The sequence below is a fragment of the Galeopterus variegatus genome, unplaced genomic scaffold (genome assembly GCF_000696425.1).
Source record: "Galeopterus variegatus unplaced genomic scaffold, G_variegatus-3.0.2 Scaffold1026, whole genome shotgun sequence".
Taxonomy (NCBI): Eukaryota; Metazoa; Chordata; class Mammalia; order Dermoptera; family Cynocephalidae; genus Galeopterus; species Galeopterus variegatus.
Window position 1 is genome coordinate 19,780 of NW_007727137.1, and position 12,657 is coordinate 32,436.

Below are 12,657 nucleotides of genomic sequence, written 5' to 3' on the forward strand. Positions count from 1 at the left end.
CCCACCACCACCCCCCGCCGACCCCCAGCTTACTAAGGCACGCAAACAGGAGGAAGATGATAGCCTCAGTGACGCAGGGACCTACACCATCGAGACGGAGGCGCAGGACAAGGAGGTGGAGGAGGCCCGGAAGATGATTGACCAGGTGCGACCAGGCAGCAGGACAGGCCTGCAGGACCCTCGTGGGAGGCCGCAGGGTTAGAGGGGACTCTAGGGCTGCTGGTGATGTCGGGGGCAGACACTGGCCTGCAGAATCCCAGTTCTGGCTGCTGCATCCTGTTGAGCTGGGTGGCAGGGGCTGGAGGAAGCCATGCACGCACGGCTGGTGTGGCCGGCCCTCCCTCCTGTCTAGGGCTGGTTTTGTTTCCCCACCCCACATACCTGGCTGGACAGCCAGGCTGTATGTCCCTGCCACTAGCCAGTCTGGCCAACCAGGTCCTTTGCTCTCCCTGCAGCCTGTGAGTGGGGTCATGTCTGAGTGGAGAGTGGAGAACTGGGCACCTCTGACCCTTGGTTCCCGTGGCTGTCTCCTCCTGGCAGGTCTTTGGGGTGTTGGAGTCCCCTGAACTCTCCAGGGTGTCTTCGGCCACCTTCCGCCCAGTTATCCGAGGGGACAAAGATGAGTCCGGTGACGGGGACATGGCTCAGCGGATGGCCCTCCTGCAGGAGTTTGCCTTCCGGCCGCTGGGTACAAACCCCCAGGCAGAGCCCCAGGTACAAGGCCAGACAGCCACCCCAGGGAGGGGCCAGGGCAGGAAGAGGGCAGTGTGGCCCCTGATGAAGCTGAGCTGGAACTCCCCCTGAGGGGCACACTCACCTGGCATGTGGACTGGGCTCGGTGTGGAGGACCCAGGGACAGGTGTAGAGGCCCAGAGTTGATTGGCACCTGCATTCCCAGTCCACTGACTAGGAGCTGACCTCTGAAACTCTAAACCACGCTTGGGTGAGCCCTGGCAGGGTGGTCACACTGGGGACCCACAGGCCTGGGAGAGCAACGAGGGGACTTCCTGGCTGCGTCTGCAAGGGGTGCGTGCAGGAGGCACGGGGGTGGCAGGCATGAGGGGAGCAGGTGTGGGGTGGGCTTCTCTGCCGCCCCTCCATTCCTGCCCCTTCCTGTTGGATTCTGCCGCCCCTGCTGCAGAAACATTCCTGCCCTTCTTTGCAGGGGCTCCTGGCGCCAGGCTCTCCTGTGGGTCAGAAATGGGCATCCCGCTGGGCCAGTCTGGCTGACAGCTACTCAGACCCAGGCCTTGCAGGTAAGTGGCTTCAGTGCTGTGGTGGGGGGAGGGGGCCGGGCCAGTGTGGCTCAGGCCACTGACTGCAGCCATAAGTTGCCTCCTCTGTGTCTGGAGGAGAGTCAATCTCCCGTGCACAGAGAAGACCACAGATCAGCGGACCCCAACCGGCTGCCCTGTGCTTCACAGAGGATGGCCCCGGTCGCAGAGCCAGTGAGCCTGAGGGGGCCCTACCTGTGCGCACGCGGCGACTGCTCCCCCAGCTGCCCAGCGACAGGGCGGACAGCCCCGCAGGCCCCGAGGCTGCCAGGAGGAGCAGACCTGGGCCACCAGAGCGGAGCAGTGAGCAGGCCAGCCGCCTTGTAGGCCAGGAGGACCTGGACCCAGACAGTCTCAGTGACGCCAGTGGGTCTGATGGTGGCCGGGGCCCTGAGCTGGGCGTGGAGCAGCAGGAGGAGAGGTACAGGAGCCCCCAGGAGGGGCTAGCATGGGTCAGGGGTCGGCGCTCACCGAGGATCCCCGGGGAGCCAGTCCCCACTTCTTTCTTCATCGGAGACCAGAATGGGGAGGCCGCCTTCCCCAGGAAACTGTTTTCGGCTCTAGGGGAGGTGGAGGGTGCAGGGCAGGCAGCCCAGCCCAGCCACCCTGTGAGGGACGGCGTCTACGTCAGCACCAATGGGAGAATGGTCATCCAGCTGCGGACCGGGCAGTCCCCAGAACCTAACGGCCCCAGCCTGGCCCCGCCCAAGGAGGCCCTGGCCTTTGTCCGACAAGAGAGCTTCACTAAGGAGCCAGCCAGTGGCCCCCCTGCACCCAGCAAGCTGCCCCACATCTCTAGCCACCCCCTCCTGCAGGACCTGACTGCAGCCCGGGCCTCATGCGTGGACATCCACTCCCAGGACACTCGGCTTATCTTGAAGGAGACTGAGACAGCCCTGGCGGCCCTGGAGGCCCGACTGCTGTCCAAGTCCACGGACACAGAGTGTGGGGAGGGTGGTGTCCCCAGGCCACCAGAGGACTCCCTGTCTGGGGACTCGGACGTGGACACGGCCAGCACAGTCAGCCTGCTCAGTGGCAAGAATGGGCCCAGCCCGACGACCCCCCAGTCCCTGGGGTCACAGAAAGAGAAGCCACCGTCCCCACCAGCAGCACAGGAGCTGGCAGGTGCCGGCCTGGGCAGTGCCCGCGAGCGGCTCTCGGAAAAGCAGCATCGCCCACTAGGCCTGGCAGACCCAGGTCGTGGGGAGCAGGGGCGGCGCCTGGCCGTGCAGCGAGGCCATGGGACCCGAGGCTCCCTGGACTGGCCCGATGAGGAGCGTGGCTCCAGCCTCACCCACCCACCCAGCTCAGACATGGTCACCTCCAACCACGAGACCCCTGAGGCCACAGGGGCAGCGCGGCCAGGGCCTCGCCGGAAACCAGCAGCCCCGCCACCATCCCTGGCTGCCCGGGAGGAGCACAGCCGTGGCTCAGCCAGTGCCCAGAAGGTGCAGCAGGCGCTGACCCGCTCCAACAGCCTGTCCACCCCACGGCCCACACGGGCCTCCCGGCTGAGGCGGGCCCGCCTGGGGGATGCCTCGGACACTGAGGCTGCGGATGGGGAACGGGGGACCCCGGCCAACCCAGAGCCAGTAGGCCGGCCAGTCACTGAGCAGACCAAGAAGCTGTCACGCTTGGACATCCTGGCCATGCCCCGAAAGCGGGCTGGCTCCTTCACAGGGCCCAGCGACTCCGAAGCGGCCCCCACCCGCGCCAGCTTCTCTGGCCGCAGTGCCGAGCTGTACTGTGCCGGCCGCAAGCCCACCATGGCTGAAGCTCGGGCCGCCGCTAGGAAGGCCGCCGCCACTGCCACCACCGGCCCCCGCCAGCCCTTCAGCAGGGCCCGCCCAGGCAGCGCCAGATACTCCTCCAGTAAGTTCTGGGAGCAGGCGGGCAGCCTGGGGCTGAATCGGTGTCGGGGCCATCAGGGCTCTGTGCAACTTCCTACTACGGGGCCCCTAGTCCTGTTCCCAAAGCCAGGCCGGTGTGTCACCAGACTTGCACACACACGTGTGCATGGACCAAGGGGAGTCCCCGGGTGGGGCAAGGAGACCCTGGCTGTCTCCAGGAAGGAAGGGCTCCCCCATCTTCCCAGGTGGGCCTTGGACCTCCCACTCTCCCTGTACTCCATGCTGGGTCTCCTGAGGGCTCCTGAGGCGCATATGGAGCCCCTGGCCTCCTACCCTGGGGCTCAGGGGAATGGGGAGTGCCCTTCCCTCCCATGGTTCCCCATCCCCCATGTGGGGCACACCTGTGCCCGTCTGCGAGAACCACTCTAACATTCTTCTGAGCCCACCGGCCCCATGGCCCGGGCAGGACTGTCAATCTCCCCAGCAGCAGACTCTCCCCTGAAACCCTGAGATCCATGCGTATGACAAGGGCAACGGGCGACTGAGGCTGCCAGAGCTGGCCTCCTACCTGGGGTGGCAGGACGTCCTCTTCTGCCTGCCCCACCAAGGGCCCCGGGCATCCTCGAGTGGATTGCTCTTGGGCTGGTGCTGCTGGTGCAGCTCACCCCCGCTGCTGCACCTCTGAGCTCCCACTTGCTCTAGCGAGTTTCCTCCTGACGCCCGGCATCTTCCTGCAGCCCCTCCCTGCCTTCGGGGTCTCCTGGGCAGGCTGCGGTGACAGGTCTGAGGGACGGGCTGGGAGCAGATACTGTGGGCTGAGGCGGGAACCCACTGTCCCCACCCCCACCCCCACCTCCTGCTCTATCACCGCCAGCCCCCGCAACCCCTCCTCATCTGACGGCACAGGTTTGATGGGGCATGATGCTGCTTTGGGGGCTCAGAAGAGGGCTGCTGAGGAGCCCATGACTCTGCCTGGGAGGGAGCTGGGTGGGATGAAAGCAGGCCGCTGGTAGGGAGGGGCTGTGACTGCGACTGTCCTCACCCACTGGGATGGTCCCACCCGGGACAATGTTCATGGGGAGTTTATCCCCATCGTCTGTTTGGCCAGGCACGGCTTCCCTGTCACCCAGGGGGGTGGTTCCCATCTCCTCAGGCGCAGACCCCCCCACCCCCAGACCCACCACTGGCCCTGGGGTGCCAGGCTGCCCACCCCAATTGCATCTCTGGGCTGATGGTGGCCTAGCAATCCTCTGGGCTCAGCAGCTGCTGGTGCTTCAGCTGAAGGGTGTCTGGGTGCAAGGTGCCAACTGCGACGCGGCCCATCCTGCAGGGCTGGGCCCTCACCCAGGGGGACCCTAGGGCCAGCATGGGGCGCTGAGTGCTGCTCTGTCTGTTCTTGCTTCTGAAACCAATTCACTCACACAAGACACGCGGCGCCGGCAGCAGGGCTCGGATTACACCTCCACGTCCGAGGAGGAGTACGGCTCCCAGCACGGCTCCCCCAAACACACGCGCTCCCATGCCTCAACAGCCACGCAGACCCCGCGGGCTGGCAGCTCTGGCCGCTCTCGGTCCCGGGCTCCTGGCCCCCGGGACACAGACGACGAGGAAGAGGGGACTGACCGCTACGGTTTCATCGTGCAGACAGCTGAGATTGCCGAGATTGCCAGGTGAGCGGTGGCAGCTCAGCCTGTGGGGCGCCCCCCCGGATGGGGCCTCCCCTGGGCCCAGAGCACCTGAGGCCGGGCTGGGCTGGGGGCTACCATTGCTCCACGGCTTAGCAAATGCTTGGCAGGGGGATGGGTGTAGATCTGCCCTGGGGGCAGGGGGCCTCAGGTGCAAGGATGGTCTCCACTGAGGTTTTTACTAGAACTGACCTTTTCATGGGCATTGGGCAGAGGGCCCATCCCCAGGCCAGCACTGGGAGGAGGCACAGGTAAACAGGTGGGGGCAGGAGTGGCCTTGCTGAATGGTAGGTGCTGCGGTGGCCAACCCCAAAAAGCTCTGGAGGAGCAGGAGGCCCCAGCCAGGGCTGGACAGGTGGCAAGTGGGTTGAGGATGCTGAGCTCAAGAGCCTGCAGAGCTTCCAAAGGAGGTGACCGGGCCAGGTGGCTCTTAGGAGAGTGGCCCATGCTGGCACGGAGGCACAGGCATCATTGGCTAAAGGTGGCAGCCTAAGACGTGGGAGTATGAGGCTTTGGGGAGCACACAGGGGCTTGAAGAGGGCTGGGGACAGAGCTCTCAGGACGCCTGGCTAGGGTGACACTGCCTGTGCAGAGTTTTAGAGCAGGGCGCTGTTGGTCAGCTGTGGAGGCAGGTGGGGAGCTCTGGACAGAGGCCCTGCACCTGGGTGGGGGGTCCTCCAGGCCTCAGAAGGCCGGGAGGAGAGAAGGGAAGAGGACTGGAGGCCCATGTGGATTTCTCAAGGTCTCTGCTTCCCAAAGTGGGTAGCTCGAGCCCACCAACATGCTGACTTAGGAGACAGGGGAGCAAGTGACCAGGGCGAGGGGTGAGGGCAATGAAGCAGGGTCCATGTCAGTTTGATGTCACCATGTTTCTCCTTGATGCAAGGAGGGTTGAGCCCGGTTGGGGAGCCGTGGCCTTGAGTGGGGTGAGGGCAGCCCTGGTGGGCAGCTCAGGAGGCCAGCTGGTAGCTCTCCCACTGTGCTCCACGATGCAAGGAGGGTTGAGCCCGGTTGGGGAGCCGTGGCCTTGAGTGGGGTGAGGGCAGCCCTCGTGGGCAGCTCAGGAGGCCAGCTGGTAGCTCTCCCACTGTGCTCCACGTCTGGAGCAAGGGCTGGTGGTGCCACTAGAGGTGGAAGGGCAGGTGTGGAGGGGGGGCCCCAGGACAAGCCAGACACTGGAAGCTAGGAGGGATCCTGGGAGAGCTGGGAGCAGAGACCCTGTCCTCCGAGGGCCTGGGGCTGAGGTGGGGCCCTAGGGTTGGTCTGTGTTAGGTGACTGCTGGTGTTAGAGGGCCCAGGAAGCCTGGGGATGGGGGATGCCTCCCCCCATGAGGATTGGTGGCTGACAGTGACCAGGGACCCTGTGCCCCTGACACCTGGGCCAAGGGCCTAAGCGGTGCAGGACTTGCTGGCTGTGGAGCCTGGGGTTCTTCCAGGGGGGCCAGCTGGCTAGCGTTGGAGGCTGTGGGCTCCCATGTGAGGTTCCCGGAGGAGGGGTAGGGGTGTGGGTCCCCCATGGAAGGGCTTTTGGGGGTCCTGGTCTCTCTGCCCTAAGGGAAGGTCCCTGCCTGCCCCTCCCTCTGCCCAACTCTGATCCACAGAGTCAGGAGCCCTAGGTTCTTGTTGCTGTGACCTCAGCCCACCCCCTTTGCCTCGGGTTCCCTGTTTGCAGAGCTGGGTGTGTGTGTGGCTGAGTCTCATCTGTGCCATGCAGGCCTGACAGCAGGGGAAGCAGGCAGCATGGATGCCAGGAGCCTGGGGGTCTCTGCCCACCTTTCCTTTGGACCCCACCCCTCTTATGCTAACGGGGAGCTAAGCCTCCCGGTGGGGCCATAGCCGGTTGCTGTGTTGCCAGCAGCTAGCTGGATGTGGTTTGGGGCCAGGCTGGGGAGCCGCATACCCCCAGGTCCCTGCCCCTCACCCAGTGCTGACCTGGGGGGAGTGTGCTTGGGGGAGGCAGGGGACAGCTTCAGGCCTGTCTGGCTCCTGCTGCCCCTAGGTCCTCCATGCTGGGGTTGAGAGGACCCCTGCAGGACCTGCCGTCTTTCCTGCCGGCTGCAGGCTGAGCCAGACTCTGGTGAAGGATGTGGCCATCCTGGCCCAGGAAATCCATGACGTGGCTGGGGACAGTGACTCTCTGGGCCCCACCCGCAGCCCCTCCCTTGGCAACATGGCCAGCACTCCCAACTCCACCATTTCTGCCCACGAGGAGGTGAGCCCCAGGCTTCCAGAGGCCTGCGTGCCAGAGCTGGCCAGGCCTGTGGGGCCCCTGCTGCCCCCAGGTGCACATGCCAGGGAGGAGGTTTGGGTCAGGGTCTTCGGGCAGCCCCTTGCACACCACAGCAGAGGCAGTCGTGGCCCTTGTCCCTCACTGAGGCCCCACGGTGCAGCCTGTGCTCTGCAGCTGGAGCCTGGGGCCTGGGGAGCTGCTAGTGCTGGAGCTGGGCACAGCTGAGGGCAGGGGGACCCAGGGCTGTTGGGGCATGGGGGTCTGTCTGCAGCAGGGGAGATGCCGCTGTCTCCACCCCGGGGGAAGCAGGTGGTCCAACACCACCTGCTCCTATCCTGCAGCTGGTGCAGCGCATCCCAGAGGCCAGCCTCAACTTCCAGAAGGTGCCGCCTGGCTCTTCGAACTCCCGGGACCTTGACCAGAACATGAATGACAGCCGGGAGGATGCCCTGGCCAACAAGACAAGGCCTCGGAACCGTGAGGAGGCACGGCCACCCCCCTCCCCACCACCACCTTCAGAGAGCCGGCTGCACAGCGGGTCCGGGTGCAAGGAGGAGGGGTCGGGACTTTCTGGAAGGTACCACGGCCATGCTGATGCTGGGTCCTTGCAGGTGATCTTCGACAACCTGATGCTGAATCCGGTGTCCCAGCTGTCCCACGCCATCCGTGAGAACACGGAGCACCTTGCCGAGAAGATGAAGTGAGTCCCAGCTCTGCCCAGGGCAATGCCCCAGAGTCTCAGGTGCAGATGCGAACACCAGCACGTGAGCTGGGACCGGTGTCAGGGCTGATTTCACATGACGTCACATGGCCTGATGGGTACATACGAGTGCACATGTGTGCAGCTCTCAGTAAGCAGAGCTTGAGCTCGGGGGCGCCTCCTCCCTGCAGCCCTCGTCCCTGGCCCAGCCCTCCCACCCTCCGTGTCAGGCAGAGACAGAGACTATGTGTCAGCAAGCCAGGTCCTGCTCTGGACCTCAGTTTCCCCCTTGGGCCCAGCAGTGGGTGGCGTGAGCTCCACTGTGGTGGGGGTAGGTCTGGGAGGCTGCCATACTTCGGTTCTGTTGTCACCATCTTGGTCCCTGCTCCCACCCCACTGCCGCAGGATCCTCTTTCAGAATTCAGAGCGGGCGTGGGAGGACCTGGAAGCCAGGATCAATGCTGAGAACGAGGTGCCCATCCTGAAGACATCCAACAAGGTCAGGCAGGGCCCCCACCCAGTCCCTTGGGCAGGCTCCCCAGCTGTTCTAAGCCCCAGGGGAGGGATCGAGTCCCTGGGTGGTCCTGCTCCACCCACCCTCCTCCTGCACATTTCAGGAAATCAGCTCCATCCTGAAGGAACTGCGACGGGTGCAGAAGCAGCTGGAAGGTGGGTGTGGCCGGATCTTGGGCAGGCAAGGGAGGCGCAGGGACCTGGGTGGGGGGCCCTGCCTCTTGCAGGGCTGCCAAGCAGGACCCTCTGCTGGCCTAACTCACCTGGCCCTCCCCCCAGTCATCAATGCCATTGTGGACCCCAGCGGGAACCTGGACCTGCTCATGGGAAACAGGGGCTCCGCGGGCTCATCCCAGCTGGGACTCGGGAAGGGCCGCACGGCAGGCCAAAGTCCATCCTCACCCCCCTTGACGGAGACCTTGCTGCCAGCCCTGCCCCTGAGGAGCTTACCGCAGCGGGCCAACTGCGGGTCCCCCGGCCTCCCGGACCCCGCCTTTCTCCCCGATAAGGAGAGGTTCCTGATCTAGGCCTCTGGTGGACGAGGCTGGCCTCCCTGTGTGCGTGCGTCCTGTGCCGCCCCATCCATCACATGGCCCACCTGCCCGGCCGCAGATGGTTCTCTGTGGAAACCCCCACACGTGCCATAACCCCATGGGTGGGCGCTTCCCACGCCCAGACCCCCCCAGCTCCCAGCACACCTACAGCCTTGCCACCTGGGTGCCACCCCTCCCCCACAGGCCTCCTGGTGTGGCCGCAGCCAAGGGCAAGCCCTCAAGGGTACATGCCCCACCCCTCTACATTGCTGTCATTTTGTCTTTAGCTTTAAAGGAAAAAGTAGTCTGTGCCATTGCAGCCACTCCTCCAGGCTTGGCCGAAAGCCTCTCGGTCTGGAAGGGCCGTGCACTGCCCATAATGTCCTGAGTGCTGGCCCAAGGCCACGCAGAGGAGGAGAGGCTGGGCGCGGGGTCATTCAGTGCCAAACGTGGCTGGGGAGGGCTTGGGCATGTCCCCAGGACCTTTGAGGAAGACAGGGCTGGAGCTGCACAGGGTCCAGCAGCCAATGGCAGGCAAGTGGCCCATGGAGACACTGGGGGCAGGAACCTCACTGCTTTAAGCCTTTGGTGCCATCTCAACTGCCAAACCCATTGAGCTTGTGGGCTTTGCCAGTGGAGCCCTCCTGAGTGTGGGCCAGGGGCTGGCCAAGAGCCTGCCCGTGCACACACAGGTGCAGAGACACATGCATTATGCACACAGTTAGCCCGGACATGTTTCCAGGCTGCACTCAGAGCTATAGGGCACGTCCCAGCAAGGGGCTCTGGGCCTTTGCACTTGGGCTTCCGATGGGTCTGGGTGCAGCTGGGTGGGTGAGCAGCCCCTCAGGTGGAGGCGAGTGGTTAGACCAAAGTGACAGGACACCAGATTTCTGGAAGTGGCCTGGACAATGTGCCCTCCCCTCCAGCCTCACCGCATCCTCCTGTGGGCATTAAGTGGGCATCTGCAGCAGGCTCCTGGGTGCCTGATCCCTCATGGGGGAGCGCGTTGGCAGGGACAGGCCTCAGGAACAGTTCGTTTTCTCAGGATTCTTTCAGCTGGGAGTGTGCCAGGTGACAGATGAGCATAGTGTGGCCCCTCCTGGAGCGGCCCCTAAGCCAAAGAGCCCCGTTGGCTGTGGTCAGGGGAGGTGGGGATGTCCCACCTCAACCAGGCGGGTATGGTGTGCTCTGCAACCCTCCTGGCATGTGGCAAGTGTCGGGCCTGGACAGGGCCCAGCTGCTGGGGGAGGGCACCGTGAAGCCCAGACCCAGAGCCCAGAGCAGGTGGCGCCTCCCTGTTTACATTTAGCTGCTCTGGAGTCGAGTGCATGGGCCCTGGTGCCTCTGTGCCCCCAGCCCACCTGATGTCTATGTGTGTGTGTCAGGGGTGGGTGGCGGGGTCACCACCCGGTCCCCACCCTTAGAGCCTGCTGTCCCTGTGGAGGAGGTGCTAGTCCAGCCCACCGGGGCCATGCCCACCCTGCATGCCCCGCACAGCCACCCGCACAGCCTGTCCCTGGAAGCAAGCAGTGGCCGTCCTCCCCCGTCCAGGACTGCTCCATCCACAAGCCCCTCCCCTTGGGAATCCCTGTACAATTTGTTTTTTTTTTCATGAGTTCGCGTTCCTCCCCACGTTGAGTTCTTTTATTCGTCCTCCAGCCTTCGACTTGGGATTGGTGACTTATTTGTCTGGCTTCTCGGAGGCGTCTCTTTGTACATTTGTTCTCAGGTGGTCTCGTGGTTGTCTTTCAGAATATGGTTATTTTATATGATTTGCCATGGAATTTGTTCTAATAAATCATTCTTCTGTCATGCGGCAGCACACTGGCGTCTGTCACCTTGGCCTTGCTTCTCCATCGGTGGTATTTGGGGTGGGGTGGGGCCCAGCACCCTGGAGTCTGGGCCTGGGGGTCTCCCTTCAAAAATTCGATGTGACTCCGGAGACCAGGGGAGGCTGCAGTTCAGAGATGGCGCCACTAGGTGGCAGCCTAGGTGGCAAAGCAAAACTGGGAAATTTCCAGATGTTTGCTCCATAAAAAAGAGAAAAGATAGTTATTTTATGAAAATCAGTCAATGATACAGCATCCAGGAGCAGTCTTTAAAAGTACGCCTCCGCGCTGTGCAAAAACGGGTGGCAGAGGCAGGGCGCAGGCGCTGTGCGTGCGCCCCTTCCCCCTTCTTCCCTGTACAGCTTCGGAGAAGAGCGCTGTAGACACCTGCTCCCTGCGGTGATGTCACACGATTGAGTGTCTGCTTTCATTGAGGGTGTCCACACCCTAGGCAGCCACTGGTCCCACCACCCTGCAGCACAGATGAAATTGGGGGAGCATGTGTGTGGCCGGCAGGCTGGGACCACGAGGACGGCCATCACCAGAGCCCACACCTAGCCACTCGGCCTATGGCCCCAGGAGTCACTTGTCCCTGCACATGGGCCGGCTGGTCAATGGAGACCTTCAGGAGAGCCAGAAGGGAGCTGTGGCAGCCCCACAGGCTTGAGTGGACGAGATGGGCTGGCAGGTGGCAGTGCTTACCCTGCCTGAGGGCTCTGCTCACTGCCTGGCTGCCCACTGGTCCCACATCGTGGCAGGTGGCCCTGCCAGTGGGCAGGCATGAAGATCTTTCTGGGTGTGAGTTCCTGTATTCCCACCCCCAGTGATGCCTTTTGGAGAGAGAACGTCACCAAACGGTCCTCCATCCATTGCATCCATGATGTGGCCGCCTCCCCCACCGCGGGGACACCTCCAAGGCAAAGGTTCGGGAAGTGGGAGGGGTGACCAAGTTGAGCTACCCACCAAGAACAAGGGCGAAGATTGGGCTCTGAAGTCCTCATCTGGGCCACTGCGGGCCCAGTCTCCTGCCGTGCTACCTGAGCCCCACTCTAGGGGCCACACCCAGGATGGACACCCCTGGCCTGGCCACCTTCATGCAGGAGGGTGGGTAGGGAGGCCTGAGTCTGGGCGGCAGACCACATCTGGCCTCTCGGTCCCTCAGTGAGCCTTCCTGAATTCCTGCCATGTGCTGGGCACTGGGCTGTGGGAAGTCACTCTGAACAGACAACCCCAGAACTGGTGGCTGTAGGAGGTGGAGGTGAGCCCGGCCCGAGGGGCCGGGGGTGGGGGGTGCGGTAAGGTCTCAGCTCAGGCTGCAGGGAGGTCAGGCAGGGCTGGAGGGCCAGGCTGGCGATCTGGTTTGGTGTGCTCAACATTCAAGGCCTTTCTCTAAGGAACGTGTGCTTTTTTTGTTTGTTTTTTCCTGTCTAGTCAGATCAGAGCAAGGAAGGCCTTGACTCTGGGCAGTGAGGCTGAAGCCGTAGGGGCTGTTGTGCAGAAAGGAGTTTGGCTTCTGTGTGGAGGATGGGTTGGCTGGTGCTGGAGAGGAAGCAGGGAGATGGGCCTGAGCCTGAACCAGGGCCAGTGCTGTGGGGTGGAGGGGCCAAGCCTCCTGGAAGAGGGTCAGAGAGGGCAGAGGAGACAGCCGGGTTTCCGACCCTAGTGGCCCAGAGGTGGACAGTGGCAGGGGCCGGGTGTGCGGGTGAGCTCCCGTGAGAGCCTGGAGTGACACGCAGGGAGCTGGGCATCTGGGCTGGGGTCAGAGATCGTAGCTCAGTGGCTCCAAGCCTGTTTTGGGTCTTGGGCCATTTGCAGAAACTAATAAGAGCACACAGAAATGTCGGTACATGAATTCATCTCCAATTAATTTTGTTGTTGGCAAATATATAAACCTGATCTTCAGAAAGAATTAAGTCCATGCATTTTCCATGCAAAAAATAATGGCTTTTCTCTCCCAAGGAAATTTTTTGGAAAAAAATTTCAGAGAAGTAATGGTCAAATATTCAAATTTTGCTTCCCCAAAAGAGTAAAGTTTAATTCTGC

General features: G+C 63.1%; 1 protein-coding gene across 1 annotated transcript in view; it reads left to right on the forward strand.

Annotated features, from left to right (window-relative positions):
- CEP170B (centrosomal protein 170B) overlaps positions 1-10,267 on the forward strand; it is a 27,028-nt gene extending 16,761 nt beyond the window's left edge. Inside the window, 11 exon segments of the mRNA XM_008574267.1 lie at positions 1-145; positions 541-714; positions 1,166-1,256; positions 1,425-3,146; positions 4,551-4,794; positions 6,871-7,021; positions 7,381-7,524; positions 7,651-7,739; positions 8,145-8,238; positions 8,357-8,408; positions 8,532-10,267. Of these exon segments, the coding sequence (XP_008572489.1) occupies positions 1-145; positions 541-714; positions 1,166-1,256; positions 1,425-3,146; positions 4,551-4,794; positions 6,871-7,021; positions 7,381-7,524; positions 7,651-7,739; positions 8,145-8,238; positions 8,357-8,408; positions 8,532-8,779 (3,154 nt within the window). The 3' untranslated portion in view covers positions 8,780-10,267.
- Positions 10,268-12,657: the final 2,390 nt, after the last annotated feature.